The 22,878-nt window shown below is 46.9% G+C and overlaps 1 protein-coding gene across 1 annotated transcript in view; it reads right to left on the reverse strand.

Annotated features, from left to right (window-relative positions):
* The window catches only part of PTH1R (parathyroid hormone 1 receptor), a 92,569-nt gene that overhangs the window by 22,255 nt on the left and 47,436 nt on the right, over positions 1–22,878 (reverse strand). The window contains exons 3-7 of the mRNA XM_039726539.1: positions 20,314–20,424; positions 17,227–17,345; positions 7,515–7,609; positions 4,748–4,934; positions 1,235–1,388 (exon numbers count right to left, since the gene is read on the reverse strand). Coding sequence (XP_039582473.1) covers positions 1,235–1,388; positions 4,748–4,934; positions 7,515–7,609; positions 17,227–17,345; positions 20,314–20,424 — 666 coding nt within the window. The remainder of the gene's footprint in view (positions 1–1,234; positions 1,389–4,747; positions 4,935–7,514; positions 7,610–17,226; positions 17,346–20,313; positions 20,425–22,878) is intronic.

Here is a 22,878-nt window from a genome sequence, read left to right on the forward strand (position 1 = left end):
AGGTTTCCAGTGGTGTTCCAAGGCTCAGGAGACCTCAAGGATTTGAACCAGCTGAGGTTTGAGGGAGGAAATCAGAGCCTGGGGCTCTCATTGGGAGCAGATGCTCAAAACCTCCCACAGATTTCTGCCCGTCCAGCTCAGCCCTGGTGTCTCAGCGGGAGATCCTGGGAAGAGGTGGGGATAAATCCCTGAAATTGGTTGTCTCATCCCAAATTTAGCCCTCACATTTCCTACCCTGGAAGGGTGGCAGAATGGGGGCAGTGGTGAGGCACCACCAGAGATTTGTGGCTGCTCCTGGATCCCTGGAAGTGTCCAAGGCCAGGCTGGATGGGGCTTGGAGCACCCTGGGATAACGGGAGGTGTCCCTGCCCATGGCAGGGGTGGCACTGAATGGGATTTGGGGTCCCTCCCAACCCCAACCCATCCTGGGATTCCCTGTCTCTTTGTGCTTCCTCTCCAAGCCTGGGCTGATCCTTCTGGAGAGCCTGGAAGAGCCGCAGTGAAAACACCACAATTCTGGAATGATAACACCACAATTCCAGAATGATAAAGGCTTCCCAGTGTTGGAATTCGAAACATAAGGAATTTTTAGAATTCTGAATTTGTAAGTCAAAGTTCAGAGTTAAACACAGGATTTGATTAAGACTTAAAAAAAAATTTAAATTTAGGTATTAAAAATAAAAATGTAGACTTATAGTTTGAAGACACCTTAAACTAAATAAAATAAAGTTTAGAATTTTAGAGTTTAAGATATAGAAAAAATAAAAGTAGTTATAGAAGTAAGCAAAAATATTAGAATATAGTATTATAAGTTTGTATATAATATAATTAAATAAGAAAGTTTATACTTTCTTATTTAATACAAGTATTACAAGAAAGTAATACAAGTCAAAATATTTAAAGATTAGGTTAAAATAGAAATATTTTTATTATTAGTGTTTTATTAATCAATAACTCCTTGAAAACTCTTATAATTAAAGGCCTTGTAATTTTTTTTTTAAAGTCCAATTTTTTAAAACTCAAAAATCCCATCTCTAACTTGTTCAAAACTCCCCCCAACAAAAAAAAAAAAAAAAAAAAAAAAAAAAAAAAATTATCACATCCCAGGATGGAATGCCTGTGCTTGCAGGAGTTGCTCATCCTGCCTCCATCCCCTCTCCCATATTTCTGTACATCCAGAATTTCCCTCAAGAACCACCTCCAGGAGGCTTTTCCAGGAGCAGCCATGACTTACCCCAGCCAAATAATGTGAATCCCCAGAGATATTTCTTCTCTGAGAAAAATGCCATGAAGATGAGGCTGTGGAGATAGAGCCCTTCCACCAGGATCCAGTAGTAATTGGTAGCCAGGAAGTAGAGGAAGAAGGTGACAGCTACTTTACAGCCCACCTGCAGCGACCACAGAAGGACAGAGAAGGAACACGGGGTGAAATTCTTGAGCTGGGCAAACACAATCAGGTGGGGTGGGGAACAAGGTGGAGAAGGGAATTAAATCGGAAAATTCTGTTTCAGGTTCTTTATGAGGGGGAAAACCTGTGGAAGAGCAGGAAAGACGAACTGTTGGGAAAAAACTCTTGAGCCAAAGATGATTTTTCCTGCAGAAGGTGAGTTGGGAAATAGAGAAAAAGAGATGATGGCCTGATCCTGCTCTCTCCCAACCCAGGGATGAGGGGCTCACACACTTCCTGGAGCGGTTAGGGTTCATCTTTCCCTGTATTTCATCTTTTCCCTGTGTTCTTTGTCCATGATGGAGACCAAAGAGCCTCGGCCAAGTTGTCCAGGTCTGGGTGTCCTGCTGAAGTCCCAGCGCTTGGAATTACAACTCCTTCCTCAGCTCATGGAGAGACCAAGGTGGAATGGAGTCACCCCATCCCATCATGGATGTCCACTGGATCCTCCAGGGTTGTTTGTCTGTCCTCAACAACTGAGAGGTGTTGCAGATGGCTCCAGCTGCCTTCGGAGCCAGGTGTTCCAAGGGCAAACAGGATCTGGAGGATTTTTCCTGGAAATCCCAAGGTGTCCCACTTGAGCTGCAAGGTGGGGGATCTGGGAGAGACTTCCAAGACATCGCGGAGTTAAAGCTGAGCTCTCATTCCACGCTGAGCTGAAATTTTTTAATTTTTTTGGGAGCAAAACCCTGATTGTGGCCCAACATTCCCTTTGGACAAAGCCATCCTTCTTCCCAATTTCTCAGCTCCAGTAGGGAAAGGCTGCAAAATATTGGTGCCACTTTGGGATTAATCAGTACAAAGCCAGCTCTTGTCAATGTGGATATCCTTGGAGTCTGGGAAGTTGGATTTCCCAGGAATTCTGTGGCTGCCACATCCCTTGGTCCATCTTTGTGCTGTCCCTTCCTTTAAGAGGAATACAAAGGACTGACAGAAAATGCCAATAATAATAATACCTTGGAAATAAAAAGACAATTTTTTTTATCCTGCTGCAGCTCTTTTGCTAATTTTTTGTTCATCAATATATACATCTATACATATATTTGCATATTGATAAGATATGCTCACATTACATTCATTGTCTTTCATAGACAGAGGGAGTTAAAATAGATTAATTAAAAATCTCCTTAAATTAGTTAATTTTTTAATATTTATTAAAATAATCCTCATCTAGGTTTGATAATATTTTCCATATTTATTTTTTGTATTTATTGCCGCATGCAGGGAATGTGAGGCGCTAATTGCAAAGTTCCCACTTCATTTGGAAACAAAAGAAATCCATTAATTGTTGCCTTCATCGCTTGTTTGCCTTGCAGTTCCGAAGAGTGGGGAATGCCATTAAATGTTAATATCCAAAGAATGCCATATATTATCCTAATTATTCCTTATAATGAGCTCAGCAAGAGGAGAAACACCAAACAATGCAGTGAAACATTTTGTGTTCTTTCCAAAAAAAATGAGAGTTTTGGAGCGTGTTGAGTGAGAATCTGTAAATTAATGACACGGATCTCCGGGATGGAAAGGGAACACAATGACAAAGTTCCAGTTGGGACACTTGGATGCACAGTGGGACATTCCCAAATCCTCTGATTTTTCACAGGGTGTCGCTGGTCCCTGGTTGTAGCACAAGCTGGGAAAGATTTGAGAAGCCAAGCAAATCCACAGCAGGAAGCTGATCTCAGAATCCTTGAGGTTGGAAAAGACCTCCATGACCATCGAGTCCAAGCTGTGCCTGATCACCACCACAGCACCAAGTGCCACATCCAGGAATTCCTTGGACACCTCCAGGGTGGGGACTTCAAACATCCCTGGGCAGTTTCCAAGGCCCGAGCACCCTTTCCATGGGGAAATTCCTGCTTTGGCCCAGCCTGAGGCCGTTCCCTCTCCTCCTGTCCCTGTTCCCTGGAGCAGAGCCCGACCCCCCCGGCTGTCCCCTCCCTTCAGGGAGCTGTGGGAAGTGAGAAGGTGAGAAGGGTCTGGGAAGCACACAGAGTCCAGATCCTTTGGGAACCCCATCTTTTTTGGCAGCTTGGGAAGTGGGACTTGTGTTCCCTGAGGTGGGGAGGTGGGATTTTCCCAAGGGATTTATGGTGGAGTTGGGTTCATCCCATACCTGGGAGTTTCACGGTATTTTCATCCCAAAGGAACCCCGAGAAGGTGAGAAGGATCTGGGAAGCACACAGAGCCCAGATCCTTTTGGAATCCCGTCTTTTTTCCCACTTGGGAAGTGGGACTTGTGTTCCCCGAGGTGGGGAGGTGGGATTTTCCCAAGGGATTTATGGTGGAGTTGGGTTCATCCCATACCTGGGAGTTTCACGGTATTTTCATCCCAAAGGAACCCAAAGCACTTTACAACCTCCTGGGTTTCCATGGGAAATCCGGGATGGGTCCAATGACAAGGAGAGCCAAGAGCTTCGGAATGTGGGAAATGAGAGGATCATCCCACCCAAGCACATGGACAGTGCAGATATTGCCATCAGAGACTTCTATACAGTGACATCCGCATGGAATTTTGGAGAAGAGTCCAACTGACCTCACTTCCATTTTCATTTTGGGATGTTGACTCGTCTGCCTGGGTTGACTGCATTGACTCAACCCAACCATAAAGGGAGCCTGAGGTTCAGGTTGGACACCAGCAGGAATTTCCCCATGGAAAGGGTGCTCAGGCCTTGGAAGAGGCTGCTGGAGAGGTTTGGAGTGCCCATCCCTGGAGGTATCCAAGGAATTCCTGGATGTGGCACTCAGGGCTCTGGGCTGGGGTTGGGGACAAGGCTGGGATTGGGGACTCACCAGCAATTCCAAGGTTGGATGACCTTGGAATTCTTTTCCAAGTCAATGATTCTGTCCGAGGTCTCTCTCACAGACACCACCTCCTTTTTGCAGATGAGCCCTACCCTTTCCTATGACACCACATCCTCCCTGCACTTTCCCTTCCAAAATGTCTTTTTCTCCATATAGGAGGGAGAAAAGTTGTGCATTTCCCATCCATGGAAATGTTGTGAGCCAAGCTGGATGTGCCTTGTGCTGGGATGGTCAGGAATGTTTCCACAGCTGTAAATTCCAGGGGGTATCAAGGAAATGTAAATGGGAATCAAACCATCAACCCAGACTGCCATGGAAGCAGCTTTTCCTTAGCTCAGGAACTGGGAATCCCTCTGAACCAATGGACTGAGAATCGGAAAGGATGGGGAGAGGCTGTGAAAGACGAGTAGGATGGAAAATTCCCCAAAAGAATGTAAGTGTTGAGCAGAGAGGACAAAGACACGAATCCTGGAAAACCACTGCTCAGGGAATACTCACAAACTGCGATTTATCCGCTGGAGGTGCTTCCGTGATGGATTTCAAGTCCTCCTCGGAGATCCGCTCCATCTCCTCCAGGGCTGACCCGGAGTACAGGACTGCGTCCTTCACGAAGATGCTGACGGCCCTCAGCATGAAGGACACAAACAGGTGCATGTGGATGTAGTTCCTAGTGCAGTGCAAACGTCTGGAAGAGGAGAAGAAGGATTGGGAAGTTTAGTCCAGCTGTTGGATGGAGCCAGGGCCACTTCTGGCTCTGGAGAGCCCCAGCTCCTCCCCCTGGCACTGTGCCCCCATGGGGAGCAGAGTGAGGGTCATGGCTCCCTGCTCTCCCATGGGGCTGGGAAATGGATTAATACCTTCTCCAGGGGCTTCAGGGAATCATGGAATGGTTTGGGATGGATGGGACTTCAAGCCCATCCAATCCCACCACCTGCCATGGACAGGAACACCTCCCACTATCCCAGGGTGCTCCAAGCCCCATCCAACCTGGCCTTGGACACTTCCAGGGATCCAGGGACAGCCACAGCATCTCTGGGCACCCTGTGTCTGGGCCTCCCAATCCTGCCAGGCAGGAATTCCTTCCTAAAATCTGCCCTCTGTCAGTGGGAAGCCATTCCCCCTCTCCTATCCAATCCTGCCCTTGGATTCCAGAGGCTCCAGAACTTGGGGCCACTGGAAACCTCTCAGAACTTCCTGTAAACCATTAACCAGGAATTCCTTCCTAAAATCTGCTCTAACCCTGCCCTCTGTCAGTGGGCAGCCATTCCCCCTCTCCTATCCAATCCTGCCCTTGGATTCCAGAGGCTCCAGAACTTGGGGCCACTGGAAACCTCTCAGAATTTCCTGTAAATCATTAATTTTTTTTCCCAGCTCAGTTTAGGAGCAACTCCAGCAGTAACTTGGGTGTGCTGGGCTGCTGTCCCTGTTTTCCTGCTGTAAATGTCATCCTTTGGAGCAGTTTGTGGGCTTCACCCCAGCAATGGCAGCAGTGACCCCACAAATCCCGGTTGTAAAGCGCTTTGAGGTCCTTTTTGGAGGAAAAGCTTTTTTGGGGATGGTGAGATGTGAATGGGTCAGAACCAAGAAGAAGAGGTCTATTTTGGAATCAGGAATCAGGATTTAGGGAAGAAGGAACCAACCTCTTGGGGTCCCCTCTGTCCTCTTGAGCTCTGGTGTCATGACTGCATTTATGAATGGATTTATATTCCCATTAAATCCCAATAATCTGCATTAATTAAAGGCTGTGTTTTTATCCCTTTTGCAGGATGTTATGATAACAACACCAGTTGTTCTCTGCGCTTTTATAATCCAAATTACTCCAAGTGGAACTGATTAAGTTTATTAAATGAGGATTGGCTTTGCTCCCTGCATTTGAAAAGGAGTCAATGAATCTCTGGATTATCGAGGATAAAATCTGGCTTGATCCCTACTGCTGCTCTGATCCTTGGAATAAAGATGCTCCAGCACACTTGCCCAAGTGGTCTGGGCTGGAAATGAAGTGGGATAAAGATATGGATAAAGGAAAACCAGGAATTCTCTTGCACACATGGACACAGAATATTTTAACAACCTTGCCAGTGTCCAGTGGGAAATGAAGTGGAGGGAAAAGGTTGGGAGAACAGGAGTATGGTGTAGGAATGGGGTCTGCGGAGCCCTTTGGATTTGGTCTGTCATGGATTTGGGATTTGCTGTCCAAGTAAACCCCCCTGACACCTTTTGCTGTCTGCTGAGAGCTCTGAGCACTTTCAGAGCCCAAAGCCACACATTTCATTCCCAATGTTCCATGTCCAGGGCTTGGCTCAAGTTTCCCAAATCCCTCTGCAGAGACCATGTGGCTGTTTTGGGTCACACCAGCTCTTGTCCAGGTCTTGCTGGCTTTTTTTAGGAGAAGACATGAGCAGACAGAGAAGGGAAGCAAATCTGGGGCTCAGGGTTTGGGGACACCCTGCTCTATGGGGTCACCAGATAGAACATTTCCAAAGGACAAATCCCTGGATATGGGTGACACCTTTCATCCCTCCCATCCCATGCTGTCTGTGCCAGCAAGAATCCAGGAATCCCAGAATGGTTTGGGCTGGAAGGGACCTTAAATATCATCCCATTCCAACCCTGACACCTTCTACTATTCCAGGCTGCTCCAAGACCTGTCCAACCTGGCCTTGGACACTTCCAGGGATTAAGCTGTGACAGTGGATTGAGGAATGGATAACGAGGGCTCAAAGTGGCATTTAGGGGTCTAAATTCCTTGACAGGGATGGTGGGAAGGGAGGGGACACGATGGAGTCAGGAAGGTAGTTTTTGGATCCCTGGGAAGAGCAGCAGTGTGGGGAGATTGGAGGAATCAGCCTGGGAGTTTTCCATGCCTTTCAACTGGTTTATCCTTCACGAACATTTGGACTTAAAGTGGGATTTCCCTCAGGGAATCTTATTTCTCTGCAAATCAGCCATCTAAAGCTAAGCCAGTCACCTGCAGGGATAATAGGGACAGAAAATCCTGGAGAGTCTTCCAAGGAATTCCTGGAGACGCCCTTCTTCCCATTTGCTACAAAGAGGGCCTGGAAAACTCCACCTGAGGGAAGCGGAAGGAGTTCCAACATCCCACCCACCATCCCCCAGGAAGTTTGCCCTGGGATACCCTAACACAGCCCAAATCACAGATGCCACCACCACTGGTGGCTTCCTGAACTGCGCCACCCCAATTTTATCCTTCCGGAAAAACCCGCGGCTTTTCCGGCGTCGCTTAGGTAAAAACAGAGCCGCCTACCTGAAGTATCCCAGGATAAGGACAGCAACTGTGAGGGATCCCAGGGAGATGGAGTATCCAACAGTATAAATCAAATAGAGGCGATCAAAGACCTCCTGCAGCAGAAATGATGGAGAAAACAGCGTCACATGGGGAACGCGGCCCTACTGCACCACACAACCCTGGCAGCACACAGAGCCCGGATCCTTCGGGAATCCCATCTTTTTGGCAGCTTAGGAAGCGGGGCTTGTGTTCCCTGAGGTGGAGAGGTGGGATTTTCCCAAGGGATTCAGGATGGAGTGGGGTTGGTCCCATATCTGGGAGTTTCGCGGCATTTTCATCCCAAAGGAACCCAAAGCGCTTTACAAACTCCTGGCCCAGTTCAGGGGTCACTTGGGAATTTTCACCTGGACAAAATGCCTGCTGAGCTGGGAATTTGGCAAGGGATTAATGATGGAGTGGGGTTAATACCATGCCTGGGAACTTCACAGCATTTTCATCCCAAAGGGACCCAAAGCACTTTACAAACCCTTGGCCCAGTCCAGGGATCACTTGGGAATTTTCACCTGGACAAAAAAGCCTGCTGAGCTGGGAATTTTGCTGGAATTGCACAATTTAGCTGTTGCTGGATGACTGATGTCCAGCCTGGGGGAGCATAAGCCACACCAGAAAACACAGGAAGGAAATACTTTGGCTATGGGATATGAGGAAAAAAATCACCTGCATTTATTTTTCCCTTTTTAAAATCCCAAGCAACCTCTGCCTGTGGTTATCCAATCCAGACACAACCTGAGCTTGCCAAAATCCCATTGGAAAAGGCTCTGTCACAGAAGAATTCTTAATAATTAATCATTTAGCAAATTTTAGGTTGTTATTTTCCAGCGCTGGCCTTGAAACCCTGAGGTTTCCATTAAATATCGGGATATTTTCCTTGATCCTGCAGCTGAACTCAGGGATTCCTGGAAAGGGTTAAAATGCCTGCCCCCATCCCAGCCTGTTCTGCCTTTCCCAGACTGACTTTAGCAAAAAATCCAAAAAAACCCAGCCAAATCAGCATCTTTCTCCTCATTCCCTCCTTTCCCTCGCCCTGCCCACGGGGCTGCAGTAACGTCAGGAATGTTGGGCTCTGAATGACAGCTCTGATTGGGATTTGAGGCTTGGAACGCTGTCCTGGAATGCCAAACCTCAGCCCTATTACATCAGAATCCACAGATTTGGGAATGTTTCTCTGCGGTTTGCACTGGAGGAGCGAAGCCCTTGCCAATATTAATTTACTGAGTGTGTCTGTGCGTATTTATGGGATATTTTTATAGATTTTTATAGATCTGTCTGTGCAGGCAGCAGGCCCTGAAAAGCCAAGAAGAAGAGATTTCAAAGCTTTCAGGGAAAAATATCCTGGTGTGATTTTCCTGCTGCCAAGCTGGAATCCTTTTGGAGCTGGAAAACATTTGACTCCATAGTAAAAATTGAAATAATAATAATAATAATAGTAATTAATAATAATAGTAATAATAATCTTACTCCAAGGTTGGAATTTTCAGTAAAATAAAAGTTGTGAGGCCTTAACAAAACATCCCTGAGCCCCATTCAGAAATTTCACTGGGAAGATCCATGTTCCTATGGGCGGAATGTCCTTGGGAAGAGCTTCTGGATTGGCAGGAGGTTTTGGAAAGTTGAGTGCTCTGATTGACCACAGGGCCTCTCTTTGAAAGGAGGTTGAGCACCAAGAGCCAAGACACAGAAAGTTTATCCTGGAGCCCTCCTTGGAGGAGGAGGTGCCCCAAATCCTACCTGGAGTCACTCTGGAATGCCCCTGGGAAAATGATTTTGTGGAGGGGGTACTCAGATCCTTGGGAAAACCCTTTGGAGCAAAAAATTGAGCTTCTCCACTTCACTTCTCCCTCACTTGGAGCTCAGGGCTGGTAGTTTCCAGGAGCTTTTCCTCCCTGGATTTACCCATGAGGGGACAAAATCTCCAAAGGGGTTCCATGTCTCCCAAGGGAGGTCCTGTCTCCATGAAAACCACAACGAACAACCAGGAAAGATCATCCAGATATGAAAATACTGAATGATCTGCCAGCTGCAACGACGATCTCCGTGGTCTGAGGAGCATCCTTAGGGAGCTGATATGGGTGGGAAGTTAAATAATTCCCAGAAAATCACAAAGGCTGTGATGGCCGAGCCATGGACACAACCTGGAGATCCATCACTCCAGGAAGTTCTCTGGAAGTCTTCTGGAAGTCCACCCTGAGGAGAGACTGACCATCCCTGGTCATCCCTTTTTGGAAGAGGCCAAACCTGGCCTTGCCATGAGATCCTGGTCTATAAAGTGTGATAACTAAACCAACGTGATTCAATTTAATTCTAATTTAATCTGAATATTCAGGGCTTTGAGCAACCTCGGCTCGTGGAGGTGTCACTGCCCATGACACAGAGTTGGAACTGGCTGGAATTCAAGGTCTCTTCCAACCCCAATCAGTTCAGGATTCCAGGATTCCCTGAACTAACTTTGAGCAACCTGGGCTCGTGGAGGTGTCACTGCCCATGACAGAGTTGGAACTGGCTGGAATTCAAGGTCTCTTCCAACCCCAATCAGTTCAGGATTCCAGGATTCCCTGAACTAGATTCCTGCAGGAACCCTCCACTCTTTCAACTGTTGCCACGTGTGCAAAAGGAAAAGGAAAACCAGACAAAGCAGGAATTTTCGGGTGGCAAATCCTATCCTGAGTTTCATGGAGCTGTGCCCTGTATCCAAATTTTTCCTTTCATCCTTTTTATTCCCCTTTAGCAAGACACCAGCAGCACTCGGGCTGTGAAGCTGGGAGGGATCCAGTGTTCTTTGAGGAATGGGAAGGCTGTGAAGGGTGGGATCAACAGCACAGGGGCTGGAAGGAAAAATAAGGATTTTCCAGATGGAATTTCTGCAAATTTTTCCTGAGCTGCTGATTCAGATGTCGTTAAGGACACATTTGGAATTGGGGGTGTGCTTCTTTGAGTGATAAACAAAGCCAGAAAATCTCTGTCCTTACTTTTCTTGCATTTTTTTTTACAGGAAAATGAGGCTAAACAAAAAGCTAAATGGAATATTCACAAAATGGGATATTCACAAAACGAGATATTTGCAAAAGGCACAGAACAGGCACTGATTTCCAAAGCCTCAGGGAAAACTTTGAGTGTTGGTGGCCCTGTTCCTGCAGGACTCTGTTCCCCTCATCCACAGACATTCCAGGCTCTTAAATCCTCCCAATCTGGAGGGTGACTGGGATAAGCTCTCACAAAAGACCCCCAATTTAGCCTCAGACACTCCAATTTACTGTCAGACACCCCAATTTAGACACGCATGCTCATAAAAATAATCTTTAAGCTCCTTTCCAACCCAAACCATTCCAGGATTCTCAGATTCTATTTCCAGGAATGCACCAGACCAAATCCATAGGCATGGAATGAGGATGGCACCTCAGGGTTAATTAAAATTGTGAACAAAACATCACCCAGATAATTTTTTTTTTTATTATTCCTCCACAGACTTTAAAACCTCTGCCCATGTCCTGACACTTTGCTGACATTCCTTTGTGGAAATTGGGGATAAAACAATCCAAACCCATTCCTGTGCCGTCACTTTGAGGCTCCACAAAGTTGTTTGTTTTTCCCAGGACCCCAGAGAGCTCCAGGACTGCTGCTTGGAACAATGGGGTTTAGATAAAGCAGCCCTGCAACACGCTGGGCCCTTCCCATTGTGTTTGGAAGGGGACGGATTCTCCAGGCCCCTCCAAATTCCCAGGAAGCCGTAAAACCCTCACGCTACAAACAAGCAGGAGCAGATGAAGACAGGATTGGGGTTGGATCTGAGGATGGCCCATCCTGCTGGTGGTGGTTCCCAAGCTGAGCCAACCTCCCAAGTTGCTGGCTCTGACTCCCCTTCCGCTGGATTTTGGGAGGTGGAGATCCCATTCACCCTTCAGCTCACCCTTGGAAAGAGGATGGGTTTGACCTGCTTTCAAATCAGCTGTGTTTGGCATCCCTGTTCTTTTGGGGGAGAAGGGGGTGGGGGAAATTCCTGTTTTTTTGACCCAAACATCCCATTGCTGCTGCCACTGTTGGAAAAAGTGACCAGAAAAATGATCCTGCTGCTGGATATGTGGAAGGTAAGGGATCCACAGTCAGTGGTTGTATGGAATTTGGGGAGAAATGGGCTAGAAAGCTGCCTGAGGTTCATCACTCATCATTTGTGTTGCATTTTATCCAAAGATTCTGGAGCTCCAGGAATACAGGTCACCCTCCCTCCTGGTTTTAAGGGAATTCGGGGAACAAAAGTCCTTTTAACTCTGCTGCCCGTCTCCTTCATGGCCAGGAAGGTGTGCTTAGGGAAGAGTGTGGGAAGAGAACAAATCCACAATAAATATGAGCTGCTGAAGCAAATCCAGAGGAGGTCACAGAGCTGCTCCAGGGCTGGAGCCCCTCTGCTCTGGAGCCAGACTGGAAAAGCTGGGAATGTTCACCTGGAGAAGAGAAGGATCCAGGGAGAGCTCAGAGCCCCTGGCAGGGCCTGAAGGGGCTCCAGGAGAGCTGGAGAGGGACTGGGGGCAAGGCATGGAGGGACAGGACACAGGGATTGGGTTCAAATTGAAAGAGATGGGATACAGGGAAGGAATTCCTGGCTGGGAGGGTGGGGAGGCATGGGAATGGAATTGCCAGAGCAGCTGTGGCTGCCCCTGGATCCCTGGAAGTGCCCAAGGCCAGGCTGGACAGGACTTGGAGCAGCCTGGGACAGTGGGAGGTGTCCCTGCCATGAGGGACAAGACCCCCCAGTGCCACCCCTGCCATGGCAGGGACACCTCCCACTATCCCAGGCTGCTCCAAACCCCATCTAGCCTGGTCTTGGACACTTCCAGCTGATTGTTCACTCCCTCTTTAACGTTATCTGGAAGGAATTTGAGGGAACACTTCCCTGGATGGCTTCATCCTACCTGTCTAAAGGAGGAATCAACCTCCAGGGCTGTCAGTTCCCATCCTCCAGTGGTAATTTTCCCCAAGGAAGCAGCCCAGGAGCAGTTGCTCCCCGGGCAGTTACGAGCTGTTAATTCTGCAGGCTCTGATGGCTTTAACACACTTTGCTCTTTGCAGAGAGCGGTTTCCGAGCTGCTCTGTGTGAAATAATCCCCATTTATTCGGGACAGGACACCAGCTTGCTCTGGGGCCCTCTGTTTGCTGCTTTGGCCAGTCTTAAAATTATCCCAGCATGGCTAAAATGGGAAAACTCCCCACCTAAACAAACATCCCTGGCTGGAGATGTGCACACACACATGGTGTTTATTTAGGTGTGGATATCTCCAGCTATCTATAGGTTCAGGCCTATTTCCAGAGATAGCCAGCAAATCCATATATTTATAGCCACAGACAGTTGGTTTTGTTGTTTTTTTTTTCCTAAAAGCCTAGTTTCTTAAAATTCCCTCTGGTTGCATCTGCTTGGAGTCAGCCACGATCTCCTGGCAAAACCTTGGGTAAATGCAGCTGTTGGTGGTGACGCAAAGATGCTGCTCCCCAGGGAGGGAAATAATAATAGAAAACCATCTCTCGCTCAAGACAACGGCTCAATGTGGCCAAATTCCCCTGTTCTGACATCTCTGGACATATTTACTCCATGAAAAAGAGATATCAAAGGAAGGTTTATTAATCCCAGGGCTGCAGTGCCACATTTAATGTGACAAGAGGCCTTGTGTGCTCTCCGCGAGTAAAGGCACCAGCACACTGAGGGAAAAAGTGCATTTTTTTCCTCCTCTTTTATTTCTAGAGTGGTTTTCATACCCCAAGGCCCAAGAGACCTGCAGAGAATGCACAGATAGTGCTTCATTTGTCACCAGAATTCAGCCACCTCTGTGATAAAATCAGGGAATTCCATGACAAGGCACAGAATCGCTGAGGGCAGGGCAGGACTGAGAAGACCTCTTGCAAATAAAAGGCTAATAATAATAATAGTAATAATAATATTATTATTAAAATCAATAAAGAGATGTTGTTGAAAATATACTCCATGAAAAAAAGAAATCAAAGGAAGGTTTATTAATCCCAGGGCTGCAGTGCCACATTTAATGTGACAAGAGGCCTTGTGTGCTTTCTGTGAGTAAAGGCTTCAACACACTGAGGGAAAAAGTGCATTTTTTTCCTCCTCTTTTATATCCAGAGTGGTTTTCATACCCGAAGGCCTAAGAGACCTGGGTGGATGCACTTTACTTGTCACAATAACTCAGCCTCTGTGATAAAATCAAGGAACTCTGTGACAAGGCACAGAATTGCTGAGGTGAGGCCAGGCCTGAGGAACAGAACTCTTGCAAATATAAAGTTAACAATTTTACTAAGAATAAAAATTGATAAATAGATGTCATTAAAAAGCATTTTTTGATCAAGATACAATTTCAAATCTGGCAGAAACATCAATTTTTTTCTGCATTCTTTGCCCTGGGTAAGTACCACTTAAGTAAGATCAGCCTGGTCATTTAATCTGAACAGTGATGGTGGTTTAATTTGTCTTAATATGAAATATTATTCCATTCACCTTGGTAGATATGACAGAAAATTCCTGGCAAAAGATGCCTCAGCTTTGGCTACAGGATAATGAGGATTTTGGGATGGGTTATTAAAACAGCTCCTTAAGGGAGAGCTCATGAGGAGCAGTAATTTTCCAAGAGGCTGAGAATAAAAATGAAGTGACACCTCCTGTAAATGTCTCTGCTGGGAAGCACAGCCTGAGTTCCCTGTGCTGTGACCCCCCTGTTGTTGGAGCCCTGGCTGCTGAGAATTTCAGACTTCCTGTGCTGCCAGGCACTGACCCCCAAGAGAACACTGCATTGACCTGAGGCCGTGGAGAAGCTTCCAAAATGGAATGACAGAACTGGGATTGTGGGTGTGCAGTTTGAATAGAAGTGTGTGATATCACAGGGTGGAAAACCTATAGTTTAAGGGTTTAGAATATAGAAATATAGATAAAGCAAGATGGAGGTTTTGGGGTGGAGGCTGCTCCTTCTTGTTGTTCTTGTTATTCTTGTTGTTGTTGTACTTCTTCTTCTTCTTCTTCTTCTTCTTCTTCTTCTTCTTCTTCTTCTTCTTCTTCTTCTTCTTCTTCTTCTTCTTCTTCTTCTTCTTCTTCTTCTTCTTCTTCTTCTTCTTCTTCTTCTTCTTCTTCTTCTTCTTCTTCTTCTTCTTCTTCTTCTTCTTCTTCTTCTTCTTCTTCTTCTTCTTCTTCTTCTTCTTCTTCTTCTCCTTCTTCTTCTTCACCTTCTTCTCCACGGGTTTGGGTGGTTTTGTGTAATTGGATAAAAAAGTCCCCATTACCACCATGGGTAGTTGGTTATTGGGTTAAAAGTGAAAATAATTGAGGTGTCACTTCTTAATTGGACAGTTGATCCTTCAAAGGCCTTGCAGAGAGAGAGATGGGGCTCCATTTTTAGTTTGTCAGAGTGCAGTGCTGCAGAACTCGGGGTTTGTGAGACTGTGACAGAGATAAGAACTGATAAACATCTGAATCCAAACTAGAAACACCGTCTCACATGTTCAATCCTGACTCTGGCAAAAAGAAGCAAAGACTCCTCACCCTGTGACCACTCAGGGGACACAGACAAAGTCAGGCACATCAAACCCACCACAGGTTTTAAATCACCCTCAGCCCTTTAAATCACCCTGGACGTGGAAAGTCTCTATTTCTTCCTTGTGGTGAAAAAAAAAAATAAAATATGGGCAACTCTTGTTCTTTGTGCCCTTCCTTTAGTAAGTCGCCCTGACAAGTCCTGCCAGTTGGAGGTTAAAAAGGAAGGATGTCCTTTCCCAGGAAGAACTCTTGGAAATCAGCTGGACAATTCCCACCCAGGGTGAGCCTGAGGGTAGTGGGACAGAGGAGATGATTTCAGAGAGGTGAGAAGTTTGTGCATTGATCAAGGTGCTCCATGACCCCAACACCTGCTTTAGGACCTTCCTGGAAAACTCCAGGGCTAAAAGAGTTCTTTCCACTATGAACTGGGAAAAGTCCCACCAAACTGGTTCTGGAAGAGAACGTCATCCAGGCCTTTGCTGGAGTGGTTGGAGCAGCACCCAGGGCACACAACCTTCTGCTCCTTGTCCACACGAAAGAAAACATTCAGCAGCTCAAAGAATGCATCTCCTCCTTTCCCTCATTTCCTTGTTTTGTAAAATCACTTCATTCATGAGTTGCTTCACTCTTAAGGAGAAAAAAAGCAACAACAACAACAAAAAGCAACAACAATAAAATCCCCAACCAAAACCAAAAGAAAAACTAACCAACCAACAACAAAAAACAAACAAACAAGCCAACAACAACAACAACAAAAAAACAACCAAACAAACAAACAAAAAAACCCAACTCCAAAAAACCCTTCTCAGTGGTTAAATTTAAAATTAAGGACATTGTCCCGAAGGGCCCCTGGAACATCCTCAAGGAAGCTGTGGTTAGATCCTTATCTCCAGCTCTCTGGGATAATTCTCCCTGCAGCTGATCAGTCCCTGATGCCATGTCCCGTGTCCAAGGGGACTCTTCCAAAAACCACTGGAAAACCAGAGGGTTTGGGTAAATTCTTTGGGAATTACAGGTGCATGTGGGTGGGAACGTCATTCTCTGTGGGACAAGGAGGTCACATCCTCCCAAGAGACACTAGGGACAGCTTTGCTGTCACCTTAGCACGGAATTCGTTCCAGACTTCCAGCATTACAGGGCTCCAGGCTGGCTCATGGGGAGGAAGGAAATTTCTAGCATCTACTTATTTATCATTTTCTGAATTTCTGTAAATTTATGGCTCACGGATTTATGATTTTTTTTTTTTCCAGGACCACACAGACCCTCTCCATATTTTAAACCCTTTTCCAACTTTGGACTGGTGTCACTGTTTCCAAATTGTGACTATACCAGAATTAATTCAAGATCATGGAATATCAGTTAAGTTTGAGTAGGAAGGGATCTTAAGGGTCATCCCATTCCCACTCCCTGTTATGGGCAGGGACATCTCTCACCGTCTCAGGCTGCTCCAGCCTGGCCTTGGACACTGCCAGGGATCCAAGGGCAGCCATTGCTTCTCTGGCTGTGCCAGGGCTTCCCTACCCCTTCAGCCAGGAATTCCTTCCCAATATCCCATCAGAATCTACTTCCTTCAGCTCAAAATCATTCCCTGTGTCCTGTCCCTCTATGCCTTGTCCCCAGTCCCTGTCCAGCTCTCCTGGATCCTCTTTAGTCCCTGGAAGGGGATCTGAGATCTCCCTGGAGCCTTCCCTTCTCCAGGCTGGACACTCCCAGCTCTCCCAACCAGTCGCTCTGGGTTTGATTCCTCATCTGTTTGGACATCCCCTCCCAGAGACAGCCACATAAACATTGGAATTTTTGATAACAACCTGGCAGCAAAATGATTTCCTGCTGTGGCAGAGGGCGTCTCAATGCCATGGAACAATCTCCAACCACTTCTGAGCACCCCCAAAACCACTCCAATTTTCCCCAAGATCTCTTCAGGAATGGGATCATGGCAGCTGCAGGAAATTTTTCTGCCTTTGAGGACAATTTTCCAATCAAATCATTGCCCATCAAAGTATGATGTGGCTTTGGCAAACTCAGGAAAGTTTTCCAACAGGAGGAAGATGAGCTGGAGCTCATCCGGGCTTTTAAATGACACAGAGGTCCGTGGGTTAGCCCGGCACGATGCCAGAAATTCCTGCTGTGTGCAGGAATGGGAATGCCTACCCTTTCCCTCGTCTCGTTGGTGAGGAACTTGGCGCACTCGCTGTAGTTGGCCCAGGTGCGGTTGTTGCCCGGGACCAGCTCCCAGCTCCCGTTCAGGTCACACCGGCGATAAGCGTGGCCTGCCGAGAGAGAGGAGACATGGAATCAGTGGGAAAATGGCAGGATATTCATCCCAAACTCATCCCAAACTCATCCCAAATTCATCCCTGCCGAGAGAGAGGAGACATGGAATCAGCGGGATAGTGGCAGGAAATTCATCCCGAATTCATCCCTGCCGAGAGAGGAGACATGGAATGAGCAGGAAAATGGCAGGAAATTCATCCCAAATTCATCCCAAACTCATCCCTGCCAAGAGAGAGGAGACATGGAATGAGCAGGAAAAGGGCAGAAAATTCATCCCAAATTCATCCCTGCCAAAAGAGAGGAGACACGGAATGAGCAGGAAAACAGCAGAAAATTCATCCCAAATTCATCCCTGCCGAGAGAGAGGAGACAGAGAATGAGCAGGAAAAGGGCAGGAAATTCATCCCAAACTCATCCCTGCCAAGAGAGAGGAGACATGGAATGAGCAGGAAAATTGTAGGAAATTCATCCCCAAGTGGAGCCTGTTATAGATACATGTTATATTATTGGCTTTTTGCAACTATTAAAATGGATTCTGTATGTGTGGTGCTAAAGCAACTTTGTTATAAAGATACAGCTTTTATTTCTGCTGTTAATTAAGCTCAGTGAAGCAGCTGATATCAGTGTGCTTGTGTTAAATGCCTGCTGGGATGGGATAACACCCAATGGACACAGGATGGGCACACCAGTACGGATCTGCCAGCCAGCAGCACTCACCCTCTGAAGGCAGCGTGGACCAGGGCCCAAAAACTGATAATGATAAAAAAGGACTAAAAGCACAACCAAGGAATGTGCATCCTCTAAAAAGGCTGATCCAAGGAGGAGCTGTGCTAAACAATTCTTGGAATTGTAAACTAGTAAATGTAAATTGTAAACTAGTAATGTAAACTACTTTGAGGAAAAGTTTATTATGCATAAGGGTCTATAAATATGCAACTGGCTGATGTAATGAAGAGGTATTTAAGGGGTATCCCTGAAGGTAACAGGGTGCTCTTGGCTGAGAGCCAACATGCACCCGGCCATAATAACCTCTGCTCTGTGGTTCTTGTCTCCTGTTGTCCTTCATCAAACTTTTTTACATTTTCACAGGAGGGTGATCATGTTTTTCACAAGCCCATCCATGCTGAGCCCCATGTGTGCTTGGAAGCTGGGTTGCTAAAAAACCAACTTCCATCTCCACCTCAATTTATCAATTTTTTAGCTGAGAAACACCACAGAGCCTTTTAGTTGCTCTCAGTGAAGTTCAGATGTTGGGTCTGCAAAGCAAGGAGAAAAGACCTGGAAAACCACAAAGCCCAGAATTACCCTCGGAATTTCTTGCATCTCTCCCTATGAAATAAATTTAAAAAAAAGGTGATTTGTACTATTTTGCTCTTTGTTTGCTAGTTCAGGTCATGTCAAGGGGTCTTTTGTCACCCTGCCCTCCTTGTGGGGATGCAGAAGGAAAGGAATGCCAGGTTTCATCCTTGAGTTCGGCTGGCAGAGGAGAATATCCGTGTTCAGATGTCCGTGTGGGAATTGCGGCAGCAGGCATGTGTTAAAATCACCTCACAGAAAACAGGGATTAATCCCACAGATCCTGGGACTACAGAGGGAGAACAGAGAGCCTAGGGAAAGATGGAAATGGATTTTGACAAGGGTTGGAGTGACGGGACACAGGGAATGGCTTCCCACTGCCACAGGGCAGAGATAGATGGGATGTTGGGAATTAGGAATTCCTGGCTGGGATGGAATTCCCAGAGCAGCTGTGGCTGTCCCTGGATCCCTGGAAGTGCCCAAGGCTGGGCTGGATGGGGCTGGGAGCAGCCTGGGACAGTGGGAGGTGTCCCTGCCATGGCAGGGGTGGAATGGGATGATCTTTGAGGTCCTTTCCATCCCAAACCATTCCAGGATTCTCTGATTTTATCACTTAAGGGTCTCCATTGGGCTCCCACACTCCCTGACTTATCCAGCTGATATCAGTGACATGAGAAATCTAAGCCATGTTGGAACATTGAGAAAAAAGGGAAGGATTGCACTAAGGCAGTGGGATCTTGGGTGGGATATTGGGAATGTTCCTCCTGGAAAGTCTGTCCAGCCCTGGCCCAGCTGCCCAGGACAGGGGTGAAGTCCCCATCCCTGGAGGGATGTGACTTCCATGTGGATGTGGCACTTGGGGACACGGTCAGGTGTGGCCCTGGCAGTGCTGGGATCGATGGACTGATCTTGGAGGGCTTTTCCAGCCTAAATAATTCCATGATTGTCTGGCTCCTTGCTCCTCCTGGCCTCTGAGGTGAAGAGTGAGAGGTCACCAGCCAGGAGTCAATCCCAGCTCTCAGTCCATTATGGGATAGGCAGGACACACTGTGGGAAACCAGGACGCCTGAGAATATCCTTCCTTGCTTTCTGAAAGCCTCAGCTGAGTCTGAATTCCCTCCTTTTCCCCTCCTTGGGTACTTGGAACATTCATTAAGGGGCCAAGTGTGCTCTGATCACTTCTAAAAACACCCTCAGACTTCCCGGCACCACCAGCGAGCCAAGAAATGTGGAGCCCGAGGGAAAGGGAGATAAGGAGGAATTCCCACATTCTGCTCCCAGACACCCACCAGGGCTCTGGACACAGGATTAACAAAGGCCAAGGCGGAGATTAAAAGTTGGAAGAATATTTTGGGGTTCTATTGCTACACAGAGTTTGTGGGGACAAACAAATCCAGGCTTGGAAATTGCCAGGATTTACAAATGGGAGCTGAGAGCAGGTGCTAAGAAAGTTTCAATCTGTGTGGGAAATTTATCATTATTTCAGTTAAAACTGAGCTTTTCTTCCATTATCAATAAACAACAACCTCTTCTTTCCTTGCTTCCTTTTCCCTGGCTTTACTCCTGCTTGGAAGGGAGGCACCACGTGAGAAAAAAGGGATGACGAGGGGAATTTGGAATTTTGTGGCTGTCAGGAAGGGCCCGTGCTGCTCTGGGGACCAGACCCACCTTTGTGGTTGAAGTCGTAGATGTACTCGGGGCAGGGCATGGCCACCACCTTGCCGGGCACGCCCTCGGGCCAGCACACGATGCCGTCCCACTCCGGAAGGCAGAAGCCATCTGTGGGAGAGAACGGGGACAAAGAGGAGTCACTGCACCTGCAGAGGTGACACCGGTGCCCCTCTGCTTTTTCCCTGAAGAACCAGCGTTGTCATTCCATTGGGAAACCTGCCCTAGGAATATTGCCAATTCCTTCTTAGAGTGTGGCTCTAGAAGGTGCGAATTATCCCAAGTTTTATGCCACAAGGACAAAGTGAGCTCAGCTCTGGGACCGCCAGGATCAGAATGACGTGGCACTGCTGGAGAGTCCAGAGGAGGCAACTCCAGAGAAGGGCTGGAGCCCCTCTGCTCTGGAGCCAGGCTGGGAGAGCTGGGAATGTTCACCTGGAGAGGAGAAGGCTCCAGGGAGAGCTCAGAGCCCCTGGCAGGGCCTGAAGGGGCTCCAGGAGAGCTGGAGAGGGACTGGGGACAAGGATGGAGGGACAGGACACAGGGAATGGCTTTAGCTGAAAGAAATAGATTTAGATGGGATACAGGGAAGGAATTCCTGGCTGGGAGGGTGCAGAGGGGCTGGTATGGAATTTCCAGAGCGGCTGTGGATCCCTGGAAATGTCCAAGACCAGGTTGGAGCAGTCTGGGACAGTGAGGTGTCCCTGCCATGGCAGGGGAGGAATGGGATGATCTTCCCAGGTCCAGGACCTGCTCTTGCCCTTGCTGAATTCCACAAGTTTCCTCCCTGGAAACTTGTTCAGGTCCCCAACCTGTTCAGGTCCCTCTGCAGGGCTCCACAACCCCTCAAGGCATTTCCCGCTCCCAGCTCCATGTCCTCAGGGAACTCGTCTGCTTTGGGCTGGAAAACTCCACCCACCCATGGAATTCCAGCTGCAGTGCAATATTGAGAATGAAACACTAAAAGTGGTGGATCTGTCCCAAATCTGCTCCCAGAGCTGTGTCTGCCCTCAGCCACGAGGTTATCGAGTGCTGGACACAGGAGTCACCTGGGAATCAAAAGGAACAGGAACCACCTGCCCTTATCCACGAAAAACTCCTCAGGGAACTAAATCCAAACAGGGCCAACTAATCCACAAAAATCTCCTCGCGGAATTAAATCCAAACGCAGATCTCAGCATGTTGCATGGATATCAAAGCTTTCCACCTCCCAAGAATTCATCCTTCCTCACCAATGTGACTCCCCAAGATTAAAGGAAAACCAGGATTGTTTCGAAGCCCTTTGGCTGGTCTAGGCTCAGTGCCGACACGGATTAATTCAGTTTGGTGGTTTTTAGGACATGAAAAACACTGAAAAATCTCCTTGTTTAGCAGCTGATTTCTTATCTCTAATTTAGTGTGGATGAAAAGGACCAGACAAATCACAGGCTTTCTTCTAAAGCATCAGCTGGGAGTGAGGGTCAGGAGCAAAAATTCCTCAACATCCATGTGATAAAAAAGAGGGAAATAAATTATTGCATTTTCTCTGCTTCTTAGGAGAAGAAAAATACATTTCCTATTCATGAAAACTGGGAAAATCCTTCCCTCTGGCTCATTATTTGCAGGATAATTTACACAGGAAAAAAGAGTTTATTTATTTCTCAGTTCTCTGGAAGGTACAAAAGACAAAAGAATAAACCAAAGAACAACACAGGGCCCCACAAAATTTGGCTCAGGACAAAATGTTGATGTCCTTGACGTCTTTTCTGCAGACAAGAAAGTAAATAAAGATTTAATGAAGCCCTCAAAGTGCTCTTGCCTAAAATAAAATAAGTTCCTATGACGAAATAAATCAATTTGAGTAAACATTAAAAGAAACACACTGGAGAAACAGCTCTGAGAGAAAACAGTCCTCCAAAAGTGCTCTGAAATGAGAGGGAAAATCTCCAACTTCTCCAAAATCTTCACAAATTGCAAAGGGCAATTTCACTTTTAAGAGGTTTCATTTTGCGTCCCACCAAAATGTGTGGCCAGAAAAGAAGAAAGTGCTAAATTTTGTGGTGGGTGCATCCTCCTTGTGCTGGAAACATGGAAAACTGATAACAAACCACACAATCATTGCTTTTTGGATACTTTGAGCCCCCAAAATCCTCCCCAAAAGCTGAAGGGAAGGGTGGTGGGACACCTCTGGAATGCTGCTTTATGGGGGGACAATTTGGGAAACCAAGAGCTGCCCTAGAAATATTTAAAAAGATGATTGTTGCATTTAAAATTTTGACCTCTGTGTGGAAATGATTCCTTAAATGATTTAATCCTGAGTCATCAAAGGATTATCCTGAGTCATCCTGAGTATTAAGTCCTGATAAGAATCCACTGGGACTCAAAATTCGGGAAGCGTCTGAGCTTCCCAACAGAAGGATCCGTCGCTGTTATCAGGACCTGCACCCCCCCAGAGAAATCTCTTCCCCCTCCTCTCCATCATCTCTGGCCTCTCTCTCCCCATTCCTTGCTTGGAAAAGCCATTCCAGAAAAATGTGGAGGAGGGATAAAACATCTCAGTGACTGTTTCCTTCCTGGAATTCTCTG

The sequence above is a fragment of the Passer montanus genome, unplaced genomic scaffold (genome assembly GCF_014805655.1).
Source record: "Passer montanus isolate IOZ18808 unplaced genomic scaffold, ASM1480565v1 scaffold59, whole genome shotgun sequence".
Lineage (NCBI taxonomy): Eukaryota > Metazoa > Chordata > Aves > Passeriformes > Passeridae > Passer > Passer montanus.